This window comes from Momordica charantia, assembly GCF_013281855.1.
Source record: "Momordica charantia cultivar OHB3-1 chromosome 4 unlocalized genomic scaffold, Mcharantia_2.0 BLBB01000004.1, whole genome shotgun sequence".
Lineage (NCBI taxonomy): Eukaryota > Viridiplantae > Streptophyta > Magnoliopsida > Cucurbitales > Cucurbitaceae > Momordica > Momordica charantia.
The window spans coordinates 29293592-29314188 of NW_028275162.1; the positions used below are offsets into that span (position 1 = coordinate 29293592).

At 40.6% G+C, this 20597-nt stretch overlaps 1 protein-coding gene across 2 annotated transcripts; it reads right to left on the reverse strand.

The window, feature by feature from the left end:
- Nucleotides 1-8029: 8029 nt before the first annotated feature.
- LOC111020199 (ENTH/VHS family protein) lies at nucleotides 8030-16414 on the reverse strand. Of its 2 annotated transcripts, none has more exons than XM_022296789.2 (8): nucleotides 16021-16414; nucleotides 14941-15028; nucleotides 13706-13953; nucleotides 12268-12387; nucleotides 12020-12176; nucleotides 11474-11613; nucleotides 11348-11383; nucleotides 8030-9167 (listed from the first exon to the last, which is right to left on the reverse strand). In XM_022296789.2, exons 2-8 carry the CDS (start codon nucleotides 15014-15016, stop codon nucleotides 8364-8366), a joined length of 1581 nt encoding a protein of 526 aa, XP_022152481.1. In that variant the 5' UTR covers nucleotides 15017-15028; nucleotides 16021-16414; the 3' UTR covers nucleotides 8030-8363. The 2 variants fall into 2 exon arrangements, with proteins under 2 accessions (XP_022152481.1, XP_022152479.1); XM_022296787.2 differs by having other exon boundaries at nucleotides 14941-15066; nucleotides 16021-16411.
- Between the last annotated feature and the right edge of the window lie 4183 nt (nucleotides 16415-20597).

Consider the following 20597-nt stretch of genomic DNA (forward strand, 5'->3'; position numbering starts at 1 on the left):
GCAGGAGCGACCTACCAGAGAATGGTGAACAAAATGTTCGCCAAGCAGATCGGCCGGAATATGGAACTGTATGTGGACGACATGCTTGTCAAGAGCAAGCAGTCTAAGTCGCATCTCTCTCATCTGACCGAAGCCTTCGAGGTTCTGAGGACATATCAAATGAAGCTCAACCCAGTTAAATGTGCCTTTGGAGTCTCTTCGGGAAAATTCCTTGGCTTCATGGTGAACAACCGGGGAATCGAGGCCAACCCCGAAAAGATTAAAGCCGTGCTGGAGATGGAGGCACCTAAGACGCTGAAGCAGCTTCAGTGCCTCAATGGCAGGATTGCGGCCCTGAACCGGTTTGTTTCAAGATCGACAGATAAGTGCCTTCCTTTCTTCAAAGTCCTACGAAAGAAAGAGCCGTTTGAATGGACAGTGGAGTGCGAGCAAGCATTTCAGCAGTTGAAAAGTTACCTCTGCTCGGCACCTTTGCTCGCCAAACCCCTGCCAGGGGACAAGCTCCAGTTGTACTTAGCAGTGTCTGACAGTGCCGTCAGCTCGGCCCTAATCAGGCAAGAGGAAGCGCGGTAAAACCCGGTCTACTACACAAGCAAGGCTATGACCGAAGCCGAGACGAGATACCCTCAGATGGAAAAGTTGGCTCTCGCTTTAGTCACCTTGGCCCGACGGCTTAGACCATACTTTCAAGCCCATACTGTGGTGGTGCTCACTAACTTACCCCTAAAAAACATCTTCCATAAGCCAGAAGCTTCCAGACGCCTGATGAAGTGGGCAATGGAGCTAAGTGAGTACGACATCCAGTTCGAACCCAGAACTGCGTTGAAAGGACAAGCAGCGACAGATTTCATAGCCGAGCTCACACCACCTTCCGAGCTGAGCGAGTCCGACCTACCGTGGACAATCTATGTCGACGGATCCTCCAATGAGAAGGGGTGCGGGGCCGGGGTCCTCTTTCTCGGACCAGGACGCGAGCGATTTGAGTATGCCTTGCGGTTCGGCTTCCGGACTTCTAACAACGAGGCTGAGTATGAAGCATTTATTGCCGGTCTGCGAATCGCTAGAGCATTGGGGGCCTCTTGTGTTAAGGTCTTCAGCGATTCCCAGCTGGTTGTGAGCCAGATCAAGGAAGAGTACCAAGCCAAAGACTCCCGAATGGAGAAGTATTTGGGCAAGGTCAGATCGTACCTCGTTCAGTTTTGAACTTACGAAGTAAGCCGGGTTCCCCGAGCAGAAAATTCTAATGCTGACGCCTTGGCCAAGTTAGCATCGGCGTACGAGACCGACCTGGCCAGGTCGGTCCCCGTCGAGATCTTAGATAATCCCTTGATCTCAGAGCCAGATCTTATGGAGATTGGCGCTCCAGAGTCCTCATGGATGGACCCGATTGCGGACTTCATTAGGGGCAATTCACCACAAGACCCCAAGGAGCGCAGAAAGTTGGCAAGGCGAGCAGCTCGGTTCGTGGTCCGAGGTGGAGCATTGTACCGACGCGGCTTTTCCCTGCCTCTATTGAGATGCCTAACCCCTGAAGAGGGCCTGTACGTCCTCAGAGAAATCCACGAAGGAGTGTGCGGCAATCACTCAGGCACCCGGTCGCTGTCAGCCAAAGTGATCCGACAAGGATACTATTGGCCGACCCTCAGCCAGGACGCCAAGAAGTTCGTTAGAACTTGCGACAATTGCCAACGCTACGGAACCATAATCCACCAACCTCCCGAGCTCCTCACCCCCATCTCGACGCCGTGGCCATTCGCGCAGTGGGGGGTAGATATCATTGGTCCTTTCCCTTTGGGCAAAAGCCAGACCAAGTTCGTTGTGGTTGCTGTGGATTACTTCACAAAGTGGGCCGAGGCCGAGGCGCTCTCCCACATAACGGAATCCAGAGTCACGTCCTTCGTATGGACAAATATCATATGTCGCTTTGGTATACCGCAGGCCATTGTGACAGACAATGGGAAGCAGTTTGACAACGCCAAGTTCAAAGACTTTTGCAGCAAGCTTGGCATAAGTCACCTTAACTCGTCCCCCGCACATCCGCAAGCAAATGGGCAGGTAGAGGCAGTGAACAAGATCATCAAGCGAGGCATCAAACTTAGACTGGACTCCAAGAAAGGCAGGTGGGCCGAGGAGCTACCAGAGGTTCTATGGTCGTACCGGACCACCCAAAGAGAATCGACGGGTGAGACCCCGTTCTCCCTGACCTTCGGCTACGAAGCTGTAGTCCCGGTTGAGATCGGCATGCCATCTGACAGAGTAGAGCATTACGAGCCTACAACAATTGAGGAAGAGCTGCTCCTCAACCTCGACTTGTTGGAAGAAAGAAGAGCAATGGCCCAGCTACGCCTGGCGGAATATCAGGGTAGAATGGCCTGACATTACAACGTTCGCGTTCGACCTCGGACTTTCCAGGTCAAACATCTGGTCTTAAGGAGGGTCCAAACCCATGTGGGTGTCCTTGACTCGACTTGGGAGGGGCCGTTTGAGGTCAAGGGCATAGTCCGACCTAGGACGTACATATTGGCCGATCTGAAAGGAGACGTCCTCGCGCACCCGTGGAACGCGGAGCACCTGAAGCGTTATTATCCTTGAAATACCAAAAGGGTTTTCAATGGATCTGTAAAAACTGTTTCAAAAGAATTATGATCGGAATAAATGTGATGATTTAATTTCATGATTCCGAGTTCGACCAGAAATTAAATGGGGGCCACGGACTCCCGCACGATCACATTCCAGCAGTCGGTTAAAATTCAATCCTCAAAACCTAAGGGTACGAGGTGCGGTGCCAAAACCACTGGTGAACTTAAAATTCAAACCTTCAAGGTAAAGGGACGATGTGAAAAGTTCAAAATGATCAAGCCTTTGAACCTGAGGGTACGATGTATGATATGAAGAACAGCTACGGACTTAGGATTTTAGCCTTTTAACGTTTTTAAGTTAAGGGTGCGATGTTAAAAAATCCAGAGTTGGTGCAATGCATTGAATGCTAGACAGAGATTCGAATTCAAAACTTCAAGTATTTTTGAAGGCGCGACCTCAAAAGTACGAGGTGCGAGGTGACATTGGCTTTAGCTTAAAGAAAAAGCAAAGAAAGGAAGGCAACAAAGTAAAAACAAATGGGAGCTTCTTTATTAAATGGAGAGCAGAGCCAAGGCTTATAGACCTTGCAGCTCTGCCCTGACACTTACAAACAAAGGAGAAGAGAAGAAAGACAGCGAAAGGCCTCATGAAGGATGATCGCCTAAGAGCCTGCCTGAGGAGCGCTCTCCTGAGTGGTGCCGACCTGGTCCTCTTCGAGATCGGAGTAGTCAGAGTCCAGATCTCTGACATACTTATCCACCAACGCTTGGGGGCCAGGGGTGCCGCCAGGCCCAGACGCTCACTGCTCGGCATACCTCTTTTTCAGACCACTGAGATCGATCTGAAGGTCAGGCATGTCGGAAGCAATGCCCTTCATGAGGAACTTGAAGCCCGCGTCAGAGAAGTCTTTGGCAAATCCATCGAAGTCAGGATGTTGCCTAAACGATTCCTCCAATAGGACTCCATTGCTGAGACGCTCCTTCGCCGTCTCCAGCTCGGCAGTCGCATGCTTCAGCTCCTCATCCTTCGCTTCAAGCGCCTGGAGCATGTCGTCTTTCTCCTTCAGGAGTTGGAACTTATCCTTCTCCAAGCCCCTGGTGATAGCATGGGCAGCTCGGAGCTGGGCCTTGCGTATGTCCTCTTCCTTCTTCAGCAGCTCGACCTTGGTCTCCACCTCGGCCTTCAAAATTTCCACCTCAGAGTGAGCCTTCAACAGCTCATCCTTCATGGTGGAGGAAGCAGCCTCCAAGGCAGCAGAGAACTCCTATTTCTCCCTCGCTGCCAGAACTTCCCTCCCATCCAGCTCGGCCTTTACAGCCAGAGCCGATTGAATGGAAGCAACAAACGTCTGAGGAAAAACACCAAGAAGAAAATTAGACCGAGCTACCTGTTAGGTAAATTGAGCAAAAATGGAAACACCAGTCTTACCTCAGCGGCGTAGTCGATGGTCCTCTGCAGAACGGACCCTGGGTCACTTACAAATTTGGACGCCCTCCTTAGGCAGCGGTCCAAACTTGCAGCCGAGATGCGGGACACCTGGTCCCTCACCTCAGAACTTGACGGCTCAACTCTGAACCGTGCCGTCACGTCGGACGTCCTGCCCATCCTGGCTTCAGGATCGTCCACCCGATCTGCGAAGCTCGCAGGCAGGACCCCACGAGCTCTGACCTCCAAGGGGGAGGTGGTCTTCTTTTTCTTCCTCCTTCGCTTCAGAGGGACTTTCTCCCTCACCTCCTCGCCCAAGGGCGAGACGTCCACCGCCTCGGTCTGATCCCTGGGTCGTTTCTCCCTCGAAGGACCCCTAGAAGACTCCAGCTCGATCACTGGGGCTGGATCTTCCGAGACTGGCCCTACCACAGCAGGGGTGGCAGGTTTCGAACTCTGGGCGGCCTCAAGAGCATGGGCTCGGCCCTTGGACTTGTGTTTCACGTTACTCGCGAACCCACAAACCATGGCTGCAAAAAAAAAAAATCAGCACAAAGTTAGAGGAAATGGAGGGGGTAGTAAGCTCGGCATACCTAATTCGGAGTTCGGCCTTGAGGATTCAATGGGACGAACTGCAGGGTTGTAATCTAGCAGCCCGGACTCAAGCAGCAGCTTGTCGGTCACCAAGGTTCCGACCTTCCTACCCCTCGGAAAATGCTCCTTGTAATATTTCAACGTGTCGAAGGAGGCTTACGTAAGCTCGGGGACTGGTCGGATTGAAACTGCGCGAAGACAAAATCCGAGTTAGACCTGAATGACAGGAAAGAAGATCACAAAAAGTAAGAACTACTCCGTACCTAGGTTCCCAAACCTAGTGGGAACGTCAAAGAAGGAACGACCTGACTCGTCCTTTGCAAGCCATTCCCCAGAAGCGTAGAACCACTTCCTCACCCATCCCTTGATGGAGGTCGGCCCCTTAACTATACCGCATGCGCCTTTCCTTGCGCACATATAGAACTGACCAGGCTTCTTAGCTATCCTTTTCGCTTCGAAGCATGCGAGGAGCTGGTCTACGTCCAACAGCTCGGCCTCTTCACTATCCCGAGCTCGTAGCCAAAAAAGGATGGCCAAAGTGAAAATGACACCCCACCCATTGGGGGCCACTTGAGCCGGAGCCAACCCAGTCCGGAAGAGAAATTCTTGGACAAAAGGGTGAAGGGGAAGCCGGAGGCCGTACTCAAACATTTTGAAGTAGAGAGTGACCCATCCCTCTAGAGGATTGTCGGCTCTCTCCCCCTCCTCCGGAATCCTAAGGAGGATGTTCTCAGGGATAGCGAACCCCCTACGAAGGGATCCGAGGTAGTGCTCAGGTATCCTAGAAGGGTATTCCAAACCCTGACCCGAGGTGGAGGCATCACTATCCTCCCCGTCATCGGAGAACCTAAAGTTTTCTATCTCCTCGAGCTCGGACTCTAACCTACGAGCTAAATCCTCATCGGATCCTAAGTTGCTGTTAAAAGAGGACGACATGGCAACTACGTTCAAAAGAGAAAGTGAGGGAAGAGACCGACCTACCAAGGGTTCGAGCTGCCTTCAGATCGAACTCCAAGAATTCAGGAAACGTAAGGTATGACCTGAAGGGTTGGGGGTATTTATAGCTCGTCGGAAAATTTCCCCACCGTACATGTGTAATCAACGAGCGGCTAGGATCCTCCCGGAGATCCGAAGCGTCGGAATATTTGAATATTCCGATGATAAATCCACCGCAACGGTTATGTTTTCCCACGAATAGGGAGTCGCCAAGTGTCTGAAGCAAATCAAATGAACTTCTCTGCCAGGTCGAGATCGGACCAGACAGAGAGGGGGCCAATGTTTGGGGGAAAGAATACCCTGGACACGTGGAGGACAGCCATTGGTGCCCCAAGGTGACCATGAGTCATGCCCCAGCTCGGACCGCCGAGATCACCACCATTAGCGTTGACAGATACTAAGTATGAGGGCCGAGGTGAACCTGGCCGAGGTCCGACCTACTGGGAAGCTCGGTGGGGGCCGATGTGAGCTACTGTCAGCGGCGTGATTATCGGGTGTAACCGTCGGTCCCGAGATTACCGGGTGTAACCGTCGCGAGATTAGCGGGACTACCACCCATAAGTAGAGGACTTCACTCCACGATCAGGTACGATGATTTCTGACCTCGAACTAAACTGGGAATCCGACCTATACTGACTTGATCGTCGGAGTGCTCACCTTTTTGCAGGTCCGCCCAAGTATTCAGATCGGTCCGGAGGCCGAGTTCGAGCTGCAATCTGAAATACACTGTTGTGCATATCCTTGCATAAACAAACTGTAGTTTAAAATTTGTAACGATCTAATCTTTATATGGTGAAACATTTTATTAATTTCTTATACATTTAGATCAATAAACCAATGAGGGACGAAATATGTTTATAAATTACAAAGACTAAATTGTTATATGATAAAAACCGACACTTAATTTTAATAAAAAAAATCACAGTAGAGACTAAATTGTTACAAATTTTAAACTATATCACTAAATTGTTACATATTAAAGTTCAGGGGTTAGATTGTTACCAATTTAAAAATACAGGAACAAAATCATTACAAATTAAAGTTCATTGACCAAATCGCTACTTTAACAAAATTACAGAAACTAAATGTGTTTTTTATCCATTACTTTAAACTCAGCCTAAACCTAGCTGATTCTAACCTATCTCAACTGGTTAAAACACTATAACTTCGACTAAAAGATTTGATAATTGAATTCTCACCCTACATATTGTTGAACTAAAAAATAATTATTTTAAAACTTAATAAATATGAATAGTGAAGTGGTAGTAATTTAAGAAAGTTAGTGTACTTATTAACCCTCTAAAAGACCATAAACTCACAAAGTGTAAAGACGAAATTTATAATTTAACATATTTATGAGAAAATCATATAGATAATGATGAGAGAGAGCTTTTGAAGGTAGTTGAATATTTTCTTCTTTTTGTTTACTACTTGGGAAGAAGCCAAATTCATGATGTAAGTAAGGAGAAGAACACAAATTGCACGCGTAAAGAAAGATGTTAATGATTTTGACGTTTTCCGATTGTGGGAACAAACAGAAAAGAAAAGGGATGGAGATCCATATTTTGATATGTGATTTTTTTTTTCTTTTTTCTTCTCTTTTTCACACCAATGGGTTTTGAAGAGTGCACAACTTATTTTTATATTTGTTTCACCTTTTTTTTTTTTTATATTTCAAGAGTTTCGTCTCGGCCTCTAAACTCTACGTGAAAGTTAAGATCAAATTTGTGTCACCTAAAGAAAATTTGGAATTTTTTATGAAAATTTGAAGACCAAAAGAGAGCAAAGTATATTGAAAAAACCATTGACTTAAGTTTTATTAGGCGCCACGGCATTCAATTCATTTAGTCATCGATTGCAGCCAATTTTCAAACTTAGACTGCTGGTTCAAAATTTGTTAAAAGAATGTACCATGAGGAGAAAAGGGAGTATAAGATAGAGAATGTTGGAAGGGATAAGTAAATACAAGGCAAATGGTTACGTTGGAAGGACTCGGACCGTTGGACCACCAAGGTGAGTTGTAGCTTAAACAAGTGAGACAAAAAGGTCACTCGACATAACTGAGTTGTAGCCAGTAATATCAAAGTCATATGAGGGAATCACAAGTCAATCAAGTGCAAAAAAAGGCTAGGAGGCCTCGATGGGGTGTAGCTCAACCTCGTGAGACTAGAAGCCAATCAACCCAAGTGAATCGTAACCTTTCGAAACACCCGAAAGAGCACGAAACTCTAAACCTAGTCATAGTGCTTTGATGCTAGAAGTAATGGCTGGGGACGGGACCGAGGCTTGGGACAGGACAATCTAATCATCGAAACAAATCGATTCTCGGGCTTCTTTTAGATGTTTGACAAGAAAAATTCACTCAAGTCTAACATAGGATCTCTTATTTCTAACACTCAATTGTTAGCTACAACAAAACCAACCAAAACCAATATAAACAATCATACATCATTCAACCAGATGAAGTTCTGTTCCAGCGTATAAGCATTACATTGAAAAATGAAGATAAATTACAAACTCTAACTATGTGCAAAATTCTATCAAGTCAACATAATCATCATACTGCTCCATTCAACTAGATGAAATATCGTTCAGAGATAAATTACAAACTATTACTAAAGTGTACAAAATCCATTAAGTTAAGTCGTCAGAGCTTAAGGGGTATACAAGGATGCAAGATTTCCTCGTAGCGCCTTAATGGGATGCACCACTTTCTGAAAGATTTTGTTAGCACAACACGGCTCAAGTAGCACTAGTATTACATACCTCTATTGCCTAGACATGGGTGCCATCGGCATGGATGATGACTGATTATAGAAATTACCATCTGAAGCCTGAAAATTCTGGTAAGAATTTGTTGGTATCGTAAAAGGAGACATCCCGGTCACTGGGGTACCTACATTTGGATAGCCCGGCATCGCTAATGGTTGCAGTGGTTGTGTCAGACTGTAACTGTAAGGTACGCTACTTACTGATCCTGCATTCTGTGTGAACTGGGGCAGAGGGAACTGCACTACAGGAGGTAATGGAGGCATGGGCGGTGGAGATGATGATGGGGGAGGTGGAGGGTCAGTCGGAGTGTATTGTTGACTGGTGGACGAGGCATTATGTTGGAGGGACTCAGGGTGTGGGAAGGAAGAAACCGGAGGTCGCTGAGGATTCGGAGGCAATGTATAGGGTGGCTGGTCATTTTCAAGTTTGGGCCTCTTCTCAGAGGGATAATCACTGGATGACTCTTTAATTGGATTTCCAATCACACCCTCTGATGCGAGGGAAGAGAGGACATAAGAGAGCATCTGAACCGAGGACGTTGATGCCGTTAGCTTCGCTGCCACTGCAGCAGCAGCAGACTTGCGAGGATCTTCCTCATTAGGTCCAGGTTTTGCAGGAAAAGGTAAGGAGGCTGCATACATAACTGGTGCTGATTGTTCTCTCTCCCTTGGTACAAGGCTATGTGGCGCTATTGAGGTCTGAGCATCTTTTGAGGCTTCCTCAGCCATGGGTTGCACATTTTCACCATTTAAGAACTGACGGCTGAGATTCTGAGTTTGTTCCGACTGGGAATGGGAAGCCTGTCAAAATGCATACAAGTAAGAAGAGACCACGAAGTATTGTTTGAAACATGTCTGACAGAATTCTATCAACCAGCCGATGCCACTAATTCTTTAGGTTTCAGCTGGTAACAGAGATGTTGGCCTACCAACAAAATAAGAGAAATTGAAAGCCAAACTAAAAAGGATAATCAGAGGGGCTTTTTGTAACCCCCTTAGCATTTGGAAGGCTCTCCTGCCCTTTTGTACGCATTTCATTATTTCAATGAATTTTTGTTTTATTTATCGAATGAAACCGAGCTTTCATTAAGAAAAATGAAAGCATACAAAATCACACCAACTGGCGAACAAAAAGAACAAAAGCTGGCATACAAAAACAACAGCCAAAAAAAGGAGCCTAAACTAGCCTAACCAAATAAGAAAGGGCTTCATCCAATAAATGAGACCAAGCAAATAATCACAAAAGTCCCTCGAAACCGAGTCCAACAACAAAGCATTAAATCTAAACAAATGCCAGAGTTCCTCCAAGACCTCTCCCCTCCCCTCTCCAAAGATTCTATTATTCCTTTCGATCAAAATGCATTATAACACCGCAAAAAAAAACCAACCCTCCAAAGGACGGGGGGAGGGGGTGAATTTCATTACTTCGATGAAATTCAGTTCCTCTTTAACTTTGAACTTTTAAGTATTGGATATTTTATTTGGGTACGAAAACTCTGGTTTTCTCCCCTCCCTGTTTTGTTCTCTCTTCCCTATTTCTCTAATGTATCCTTCATCAAAAGGCTCGGGCTCTTTGTAAAATTAGTAAAGGCACCATGGCTAACCGAAAGAAAAAAAATTAGCAGGCTCTTCTGTAGGATCATCAGGGGAGAAAAGGATCATGAATGATGGATCTTCTGTTGAGTCCCAAGAAGAAATTACTTACTACACTATCTTCCAAAGTTTTTCTACTCTGATATATTTGGCTCACGGTTTTAAAGTCCATGAAGCCTGAGGTTGAAAAACTAGAAGCCTTTTATAAAACCTTTCTCATCTCTAATTAACGTAAATAAGAGGGAGAGAGAGGGTCTCCTGTCTTGAGCATCGACTAGCAAAAAAATTTCCTCTAGATTTTCCATTTATAGGAAAGTTTACTGTTGAGAGACAACCCCCTACCCATTGTGCCACTGCCATCTAAATATTTTCCTGAGATTTCCAAGGCCCCTTTGCCCCTTTGATGATGCCATACTGTATTGATATCAGACACATTATGTTTAAGTTTTTGAAATATTTACACTTTTAGCAGCTGAAACCGTAGCTTTCCTTTCAACCTCTATTGTTACTTCTTACTTCCTCTCTTCCCTACTTCTCTAATCTAAGCTTTATCATAATCTGAAATGACAAGGTTTTCAAGGATTATATTAATTTAAAACAAAATATGTAAACAATTAATATACATTAATCCAATAACAACCCTCGCAGATCAGTTTGACCGTTGTCAATAAAAATAGAGACCAAAAACAAGTATTGTAAATTTAAAATCTATAATTTTTTATAGGACCAACATCTTTTTTTTTTTTTTGGTAAGAAGGACCCACAACTTGTTAGAGGTTCAAAGAATTGAGCAAATTTGATGTAGTGTTCTATCAGAATGGTGGACCCCCACTTTTCTTTTTTGTTTTTATTCTTCTTCAAACTAAGCACAAAGCTTTTCATAAACTTTTTATAGTTGGTCCTCGGTCCATTAAACAGGGAATGCATCATTTAGCATAATCTTCATCAATTCTAAAGGTATTCAAAGGGGCTTTATATATAAACTAACGTGATCTTCTGGATGTAGATACAAGGAACCACACGGTACCATATGCCAACTCCCTCATATTCAATATGGTTCAAATGACAATGATCCCAAAAGCCTATACCATGGGATTGAATTCCCTGTCACTAAAATTTCTTGAAACTTACTTCTCATACATTTAGTCGTAAACTTTACACAGGTTTGGCTAAGTATGAACTTTTAAATGAAAAATAATGCCTAGGCATGAATTTCAACTTGAGACTAAAAAGGTTAGCATCATGTTAAAATAGAACCAATCCCACCAAACAAACAAAGTTTTCATATAAGGATTAATTAAATCCTTGAATGTAACCCAAGTAAGTAGAAAAATAAAGAAGAATCAATGACTTCATACCGCAAGACAATGTGAGACAGAAATGCAAACCTGAAGTTGGTTTCGGACTTCATCCAATTTGAATTCCTGAAAATAAGAGAGTTGAGAAAAGGCTATCAGATTTACTTCGAACAACCAACCATCATATTACTTATTTTCCAAAGAGATGCCAAATACCTGTTCTTGAAGAGCCTCTCTCAGATGAGACACGAGATTTGCCCTTGATGATTCAATTGCTGTTAATTGTTCGATGCAGCCCCTCAAAATGGTATGATGTCTCTGCAGATCCTCTGACACTGAAGATCCATGGTATTGCCCTGTGCAGTTAAAATAAGAAGAACAGCACACAAGCAATCTTAAAGTTCAGCCAGTAATAATCATGAAACAAAAGAGTAAACGTTTCATGGGTCCCATAACAAGATAATTCCGTTAAGGTAAAAAGACACAAAAGACCTTTTTCCAACAATTCACAAGTGCTTAGTTTCTCCAAAACCAAAAGTTCAAAGAAAAGCCCTTTTTCTGGGGCTCACCAGATGAAGGTGGGGGGAACGAAAGAACACGTCGCACAAATTGTTAATTGGTTCCCAAAATTCAGTACGAATTTCCCCACACAAATAAGGAAAAAATCTAAAAGTTCTACAACACAACAGGAGAGAACTCATACAATACAGGATATGTGCAAAAATAATTGCAAGCCCATCAACAAGTATAAGCTACAGGTACCTGAATTAACATCAGCACCAATTTCTTTGTCCAGTTTCTCAAGATAGCTAATAGAATTCCTGCATTTGCTCAATACTACATCTTCATCAATCTCAGTTCCATAAACAACTTGGTAACCAGCAACTATTTTATCCAATGATGTGCTGGTAGATTGTTTCTGTTCAAAAGAATAATGAAAATAGGTGGTTTAATGGCAAGACTATTATTGAACATAACTTGGTAGTCAAGATGGAAGAGCAATATTTTACCAGTTTAACGCTGAATTGCTTCCCATTCCGATTACCAGTTTCCACGTGCTTTCCCATTATCTCTTCCTTAAGACTTTGCCCACGAGATCCAAAAACTTTCCTCTCTTCCCAAATTCCAATCTATGAGTAAAATTAAGACAGGCCTAAATGAAAACACATATGATAACAGACAGTAACAATAGAAATTCTCGTTGAACTCAAAAAATAATTAACAAATAAAAATTCTCTTCCACTTCAACATATCAACCATCATTAAACACAAAAGAATGACGAGGCAAATTATCAAATTAAGTCACTTATACCTTTTTTTTTTTTGATAAGAAACAATTTCATTGATGATTGAAATTACAAAAAAGTGGAGGATCCACATGAACCAATGGAGTTACAGAAAGCTTCTCTAATTGGTTATAAGAGAGTTCAATATCCATATTCCATTGTACCAAGATTTCTGCTACACAATGGAGTTCAATTAGTATATGAATTAGAGAATTTTGTAACTATGTGGGATGGCAGGAGTTTGTTAATTTTGTTGGAGGGAACTTTTAATGGCCCGTGGATATAGACAAGGGAAGAAGGCAGTAAACTTGAGGCAGACTATTTTGTTGAGGTTGGCTCAAGGGGAGGGTTCTAGGTTGCTCGAGGTACCTACTTACTGTCATTATACTTTCTATTTAACTCAAAGTTGGGTTCCGAACAAATTAGTGTCAGAAACATCAACCATAGCCACAGACGAAAGCTCAATAAAAAAAATGGCAGTAGAAACATTGATGGTGTAATCAATCACCCGAGGGGGAAGACTATATTTATACTTTTTTTATATGATATACTTATATTTATACTTATATTTTCTTGTTTGTGTACCATCCAACAAACTTTGATGAATTGAAAATTTGTTTATAAAACTTCCTAAGTTTTAACTTCTTCTTTAAGCACATATGTTATTGAATTAAGTATAGGAATTCATTATGTAGCAAGCAACCCATTAAAGCAAATATTACACACGCATGCATCATATAATGACAGTTTATACATATAAAATAATAGTGGATGTTCGCGCCAGCTTAAGGTCATATTAATTCTACAAGCAAACTACCTAACCCTACAACAAGTGTCGAAATTTGTATGTTTATACTGATTTTTGCATGCCAAGAACTTAGCATAGTTTTGTCTAAGGGGCAGAAGATAAAAGATGGAAAGCCTATAAATTTAAAATTAGAGCATCTAAAAAACAGTGTTAACATAAGATTCGCATGCAATGTTTTTTTTTTCTTTTTTTATACATAGGAAATACATATATTAGAAGAGTCTTGAATGCCAAGTATCCAATTAGATTTAAGTCTTGGGACAGAAACATACAAGACGTCGGTGCAAGAAAATTTATGCAAATGAGTAAAATAAATTAATAATGGATAAGGAAGCAAAGTCAGCATTGATGTACCAGTCGTAGGGCCGCATTTCGTCCAAAATCATCCCCATTCTCAATTACATCACGAAGTGCATCTGGAAGGACTTTCCAAAACTCACCAACAAACTCTGAGCCTTTTCGCCTACTGTTTTGCAAAATGTCATTTGCAAGATATAGATAGGCTAATCTTTGTTCACGTGGAGCACAATGAAACTGCTTATCCCATGTTTCTACAACTTGCTTGGCTTTGTTCATGTGAAATATACACCAATGGGATAAAGCTTAATAACATTAAGGATGGAACTAAGAAACCAAATAGACAAGTAATTATAAGGCACACACCTAGGAATTAGGCACTTCAAATGCACTTTTAGTGCCTCACCTAGTGGCTAGTACCAACAACCTTATACTTTTTCTCATCATCTCTCATATTCATAAACAGTCTTCTCTAATTTACCCTATTTACCCCTTATATTTTGACAGGTGATAAACATCGTTTAGCTTTGCCTCATCCATTCATTTTTTGCACCAACCTCAGATAGTAAGTAGAAGATTTTATGCTTTGCAACATCCATCCACTTAAAAGAGTTGTTTTATGAGAATATAATTCAAGAGACACTTGTGTGTGTGGAATATACATGTATATAATGATATAGAAGCATACCATAAATGGACTACTGGGTGGTCCCAGTACCACAGGTCCACAGTACCATACCATATAATATACATACACAGACATAAAAAATAAGGAACCCAAGAGAAAATAAACTACAATAAATCCTAAACGACACGCTGAGAACATACTATCCATAACCGATCCTGTAAAAGAAAATGTAAAGAACATTGCCAGGACAGCTAGAGAAAGACAGTAATATGAAGAGAAGTAAAACTTCTTCCAAAACATAAGACTAAATATAGTTATCCTGACTATATAACTAATGGAAGTTAATCTATTTCAAAATGGGACAGTGACAAGTTATTCATTACGGATTCATTGGATAATCACAATGAAAATTAACCAAATAGTTATGCCAAGGAAACAGTGGGGAAAGAAAACAGACAGAAACCCCTATCAGACCCAAATATAATATCCAAGAAATATTTCATATAACAGAATCTTGGTCAACAAAACAAGTGAAAAAAAAAAGAGCAACCAATGTCCAAAAAGTGAGATATAAGGAAAAAGAAAAGTAATTTTGCCAAAAGAATGGAATGATAATAATACATATCTTGGGATTAAAACAGAATACAAATATCAAAGAGGATACTCTCTATGCTCGCCTGTGAGTTATTAAGCCTGGCTAGCTTGTCCACCAAAATGTGTGCATTGAATGTACCACCCATTGAATTTGATAACTGTGTTCCAGAAATAAAGTAGAAAAATGCAGACCAATCTGTGTAGGGAGAAAATGTTTGAAGAAAAGGGAACAAATGAAATACATAATAACGCAGTTATCTATAACATTATTTGAACATAAAACATCACCTAAAATGATATTGACTGATATGCAACTGGTAAACTTGGTGCAATTAAGATTTTGAGGGCACGGCTCAGAGATTTTCAGTGCAACTTCTAATCTTAATTGTTAAAATGGAGTTATTGATATAAATATGGGCTGTTCATAACAAGATTCGATGAATTCTTAGTGCCGCCTTTTCCTTAGAACAAAATGGTTTATTAACTCCTAAAGAAGATGTTCAAGAAAGGGGATGGAACATAAAATCTATTTGATGCAACTTATAATTTTAATTACTAAAAACGGAGTTGTTGATGCAAGTAAGATAAATTTCTGGATTCTTTGTAACAAGAACCCATATGCACGGTGCCTCCTTTTTGCAAAAATAAAAAGTGCATTAATTTAAAAATAAGATGCAGAAGAAAGTGGGGGGAAGATTAGAGATATTTGGGTTTCTAAGCTTTGGCTTTCAAAAGCATATCTTATTCAAGCTCAGAGTTAAATTCAATGACTCACTCAACTAAGAAGGGTAAAATAATGAGTTTTTCTCCAAATTTAAACAGGTCAGAATGTGGTTCTCGTCAGAAAGAATAAGCATTCTCCTATACAATTTAGCAAATTAGAGACTAATAATCTAGCCGCAAGTCAAGATCTACGTTATGAGATTGAGAGGGGGAAAAAAAACAAAAACAAAAAAAGATACAACCAAGTTACATAAGTAAACGAAGTATGTAGAAAGTAGATAGCTAAAAAGCTAGTAGAAAAACTAAAAAATACTGGGAGAGCAACAAAGTAAGGACGATCACAGGCGAATAAATTCAATTCCCCGGTTAGAACTATGATTCCAGAGCCGCACAGAATAAAGAACGGAGAAGAAGAAACAGAGGGTACCTGCAAAAGGGAATGTGGGTGAAAGAGAAGGCAACTAGAAGCGGGCGAAATTAGGCCGTTGGAGGGCTTCCTCCATGGAAGAGTGGGGGGCAATTACAATTTACAGGGTCCGGAAAAGGGTTTCGCAAAAACAGAGAGCGAAGGGCGAATAGAGGGAGATGGCGGAAGAGTGTGAGAGTATGGAGAAGACCCAAATAGAGAAGAAGGGAGCGGAAAAGGAAAACCCAGGAAGCAGGGATTTTGGTCGAGGCCCGAGGGGGTCGCGTCGCAAGATAAGAATTGAATAGCGGTGTGCTTGGAATTAGAAGAATATTTTGTGTCGCTGCGGTTTCCCTGTGTTGGGCCGCACCACTCACCAGCAGCTGGCTGTGGCTGTGGAACTGCAACTCAATTGGCTTCGCGATTGCAATCGCGCGAGCTCTGGATTTGGCGCCGCTAATTGGCCGCGCCAGCTTCCCTCTCGCGCCTCCTTTATAATCACCCTCTGAATTTTCTACAATTCCGGATTTTTTATTTTCCTCTCTATTAGTCCTCAATTTTTAAAAAATTAAAATTGTACTTTGGTCCTTCCAGCTTTTAGTTACTTTAATTTTTTTTTTTTGAGACACGTTACTTTAATTTATTTTAGTATATATAGTTTGACATTTTAAATGGTATAAAAAATTATTTTAGCTAATTAAAAGTACTTTTCAAAAAACAACCTCAAATGTGATTTTGAAAATTCTAACTACATTTTACAAAGTGTTTATAGAATAAGTATTTAATTAATGCTTCTTCAAATGCCTAAAATTATTTAAGAGGAAAAAAAAATATTACCAACACCATTATAAAAGGTTAAACTCTATATTACCCCCAGTGAGTTAAGTTTAAGATGATTTTTGATAAAAGTATGTTTAGAGAGATAGGTTTAAGTAAGGCATTTTGGCATTTAGTTTATAAGTCCTTTGAAAAATGTTCACTTTTTAAGTGTGATTTCTCTTTTTTCTTCTTATCTTTTAAAGTACTTTTACGTGTTTAAAATTTCTAAAGTCACATTTTAAAATGGTTACATCATACTTAAACGAGGAGAAAGAGATACAGAGAAAAAATATATGAAAAAAAAATACTTATTACACTAAATAGCATAAAATAAATATGTATTTATAAAAATATTTTTATTTTATTTTTTGTAAAAAAAAACACAAATGTAAATTTTGGTTGGTCTCACTTAATCGTATAAGTTTGTCATTTATGTCATTTTTGTAAAATTTTAAACCTAATGCTATATATATAAGTTCATATTTTCTTTTGTGTGTGTGTTTTTTTTTAATTCCTTTAAAAAAAGAACTTACCTACAATAAAAGGGAGGGGATATAACATAGAGCCTTATATATTAAGCCTATTATTTATAAACGATAGCTCTAGCCATTTTTTTCTCGATACAATGTGAGGGTTGAGATTTAAACATTTGGCCTTTAAAATATATGCATAATGCTTTAATCAATTGAGTTATATTTAAATTAGTAATATGAATTGAAAGAAAGACAATAGTAAGATCTCACGTGCTTGCAGTCACACTTCTGTCGATCAATACTATTTAAATTTAATTTTTGATGTCAATAATAAATTGACTCAATGATAGGATCATGATGTCAAGAATAAATTGACTCAATGATAGGATCATATGATTACCTCAAGCCAGACCTTCGACAGCCCTGTGGGCACGCCAGCGTCCAGCTTGCATGCGTCTGTGCCCTTCAATCCTGGCGCATGCCTCCTGCTTGCACACTCAAACGCTTGCTCGTCTACTGCCTCAACAGCGCGAGCCGTCCATCCCTCATGCCGCACAACCCTACCGCGCACGCCACACGCCTTTGTTGCGCAAGCCACACGCCACACACAACCCGCGTGCACCTGCCCTGCCACATTACCCCAGTGCCCGCACGTCCCATGCCAGCCACAAATCCCCACGTGCCTGCCTCCACTCACGTGCCGCCCCCCTTTGGCGCCAAAATGCTTAGCTTGGCGCCCACTCCCCCTCCTTTAAGGAAAAGATTTCCTTTTTATTTTACTTAGATTATTTTGTTTTTAATTAAATTAGATTTTAGGACAATATTTTGTTTTATTTTATTTACTTTAGATTTTAGGTTTATTTTTATTTTACAAATATTTTGTAAAGGCAGTTGGTCTTAGCCTATGAATAGGGCGTGTACCCCAAATCTTGGATTTCGATATTGAATAAAATTGAGAGAGTTTTCTACACCTCAAATAGCATTTTCTTTTGTGATTTACCCTCCGAGCATACTTGTTTGAATTCATCTAACATTTCTCTTTCAGGTTGAACCAACTACACGATTGGATTCAAGTGGTTAGAGACTCAAGAAGTTCATACACTTTAGTTGTCGTGTATCACCCGGCTTCTTTCCCTATCGCCTCAATTTTTGCAAATCTTCCCCTCTAAATTACGTGCATTGAATATTATAGGCGACTAAGAAGTAAAGGAGAAGGGACGTGCATTGAGTTCCTCAAATGGATGGTTTTTGAATTATCCCTTGTAACTCAATTTTGACTCATATTAATTATTATTTTAGTTCCTCAATGGATGGTTTTTAAATCATCTGTTATATTTGAAAGCCTTTATATTTCCCTGTGTACATGTTTAGAAGAATTACATTAACACATCACTGTTTTTTGGTTAAACAATGGACTATGGAATAATACATTTTTTAAGATGTTGAACTCAAAAAGAAAAAACATTTTGGAATTACATTTTTCGAGTGAAATTTGGTTATATTTTTCTTAAAACATACATTACTTTTATTCTTGTTTTTCCTTCCTAAAATGCAACCATTCAGTTATGACACGATAAAACCATCAAATTCAAATACTTATTCAAAGATGAATTTTGATGGATGAAAATCAACCTATAATTTAACTTGTAATTGACTTTTATAGCAGTTTTTTTCTTTTTCCTTTACTATACAACAAATTCGAATTCATGCAAAGCTCAAGTTGGTACTTTTAAAGAGTGATTGCGTTGATTTATACACCTCGTTTCGTCACGAATATTTGTATAAGTCTACCTTTGAAATTGTTTTTATGGGTCATCGGGCTATTCTTAAGATCTCAATTTATTTCTTTTAGGTCACGTGAAAGTTCCTTTGCTAGTACACCATCGAGTATGGAAGTTTTTTTTCTTTTTTGGTAAAAAAGATATTTAAAGTAATGCATTATTTGGTTTTACAGTCTCAAATCGATTGTTTTTTGGTGTAAGTTTTATCAAGTGAAACTTTGTCCTTATATATTATATGAATGAATGTACGTTCGAATTGATAATGAGGTACAAGATTGCTCGCGTTGAGAAGTTGAGTATTTTCCATTTTCCATGTCTTGTGGCACTCATCACCGACACGGTAGTATTTTTTTCCATCTAGATTTTTTTTTTCCGCTAAAGATTTTGAGAGAGATAGAGAGGGAGATGATATAATCCACTAATAGATATGATAAGAAAGATTAACTACAAATTTGAATGGAGATATATTTATTTCGTCACTTACGTATGGATAGCATTATATCATAATCTACACATGAACGCAGCGATTGGATTACTCCAATTGAAGTATACAGTTAGAAATTAAAGGTGAGAACCAAATAACGCAATAGAAAGGAAACTGATAGATCGAAGAGAAGTTAACGACGATGGCGGAGAACACGTACAGCAGATCAGAGATTAATTCGGAAACGACGACCGATAATCAGCAGTCCACTAATCGGACGGTCTGGATTTAGTTGGATGGATTTTAATTTTGGTTAACAAGCAGGATCTGGAGCAGGACTTGGAGGAGTGATTGAGTTCATGGTTATAATTAGGGCTGGAATCACTACTCTTTGTTGCCTTCTGACGATCCTGCAGTTCTTCCTTCTGATCCGTCTTCTTCAAATTCTGCTTGCTCATTTTTCTCATAACGTACGCTTCAGCAACACAATAAACCATGGCGTGCGTACGTGTGTCGATCCGACCCACGAATTAAGCTGCTTTTAATTGCAGATCGGATTTGGTTGGGGAATCAGATCATCAGATATAGACTCAATTACAGTACTGGAAGAAATTTGGAATTGCTTGGACACCAAGAAAAGCCCAAAAATAAAGTATTCACGAGCACGTGCTCGTTGACAGTTGAGACTTGAGAGGCAAATACGAGTTTGTCTTCCGGCCGGCTGATTACTGGAATCTTCTATCCACTTGCTCCCCAAGCAACAACTAATTAAACCCACGCCTCCTACTAAGGTCTAATTAGTTAATTAATCTCGGATATTTTTTTTAATAATGTTTTAATTCAAACTTATTCCAAATATATAACAACCCAAAATTATTTTCAAGAATCATAAGACAACATATGTCTATAATGTAGATTTGAACCTAAAACCTCCGGATGAAAAAGCAAGCTTACCACCACTACATCGTAATTTTGAACAATTGAGGCATATGTTGTCTCTTGAGAAGACAACATGTCATAATTATAAAAAAAAATAAAAAAAACATACATGGTGCCAGTAAGGTATTATGCAACTCGAAAATTGTGAAGTGACGTAGGTCG

Coding starts and splice junctions, on each gene's coding strand:
- LOC111020199 (XM_022296789.2), bottom strand. CDS start 15,016: ATGGGTGGTACATTCAATGCACACATTTTGGTGGACAAGCTAGCCAGG. Junction 12,388..13,705: donor GAAATGCGGCCCTACGACTG/GTACATCAATGC, acceptor TTTTACTCATAG/ATTGGAATTTGGGAAGAGAG. Junction 11,614..12,019: donor TGGTGCTGATGTTAATTCAG/GTACCTGTAGCT, acceptor TTAACTGCACAG/GGCAATACCATGGATCTTCA.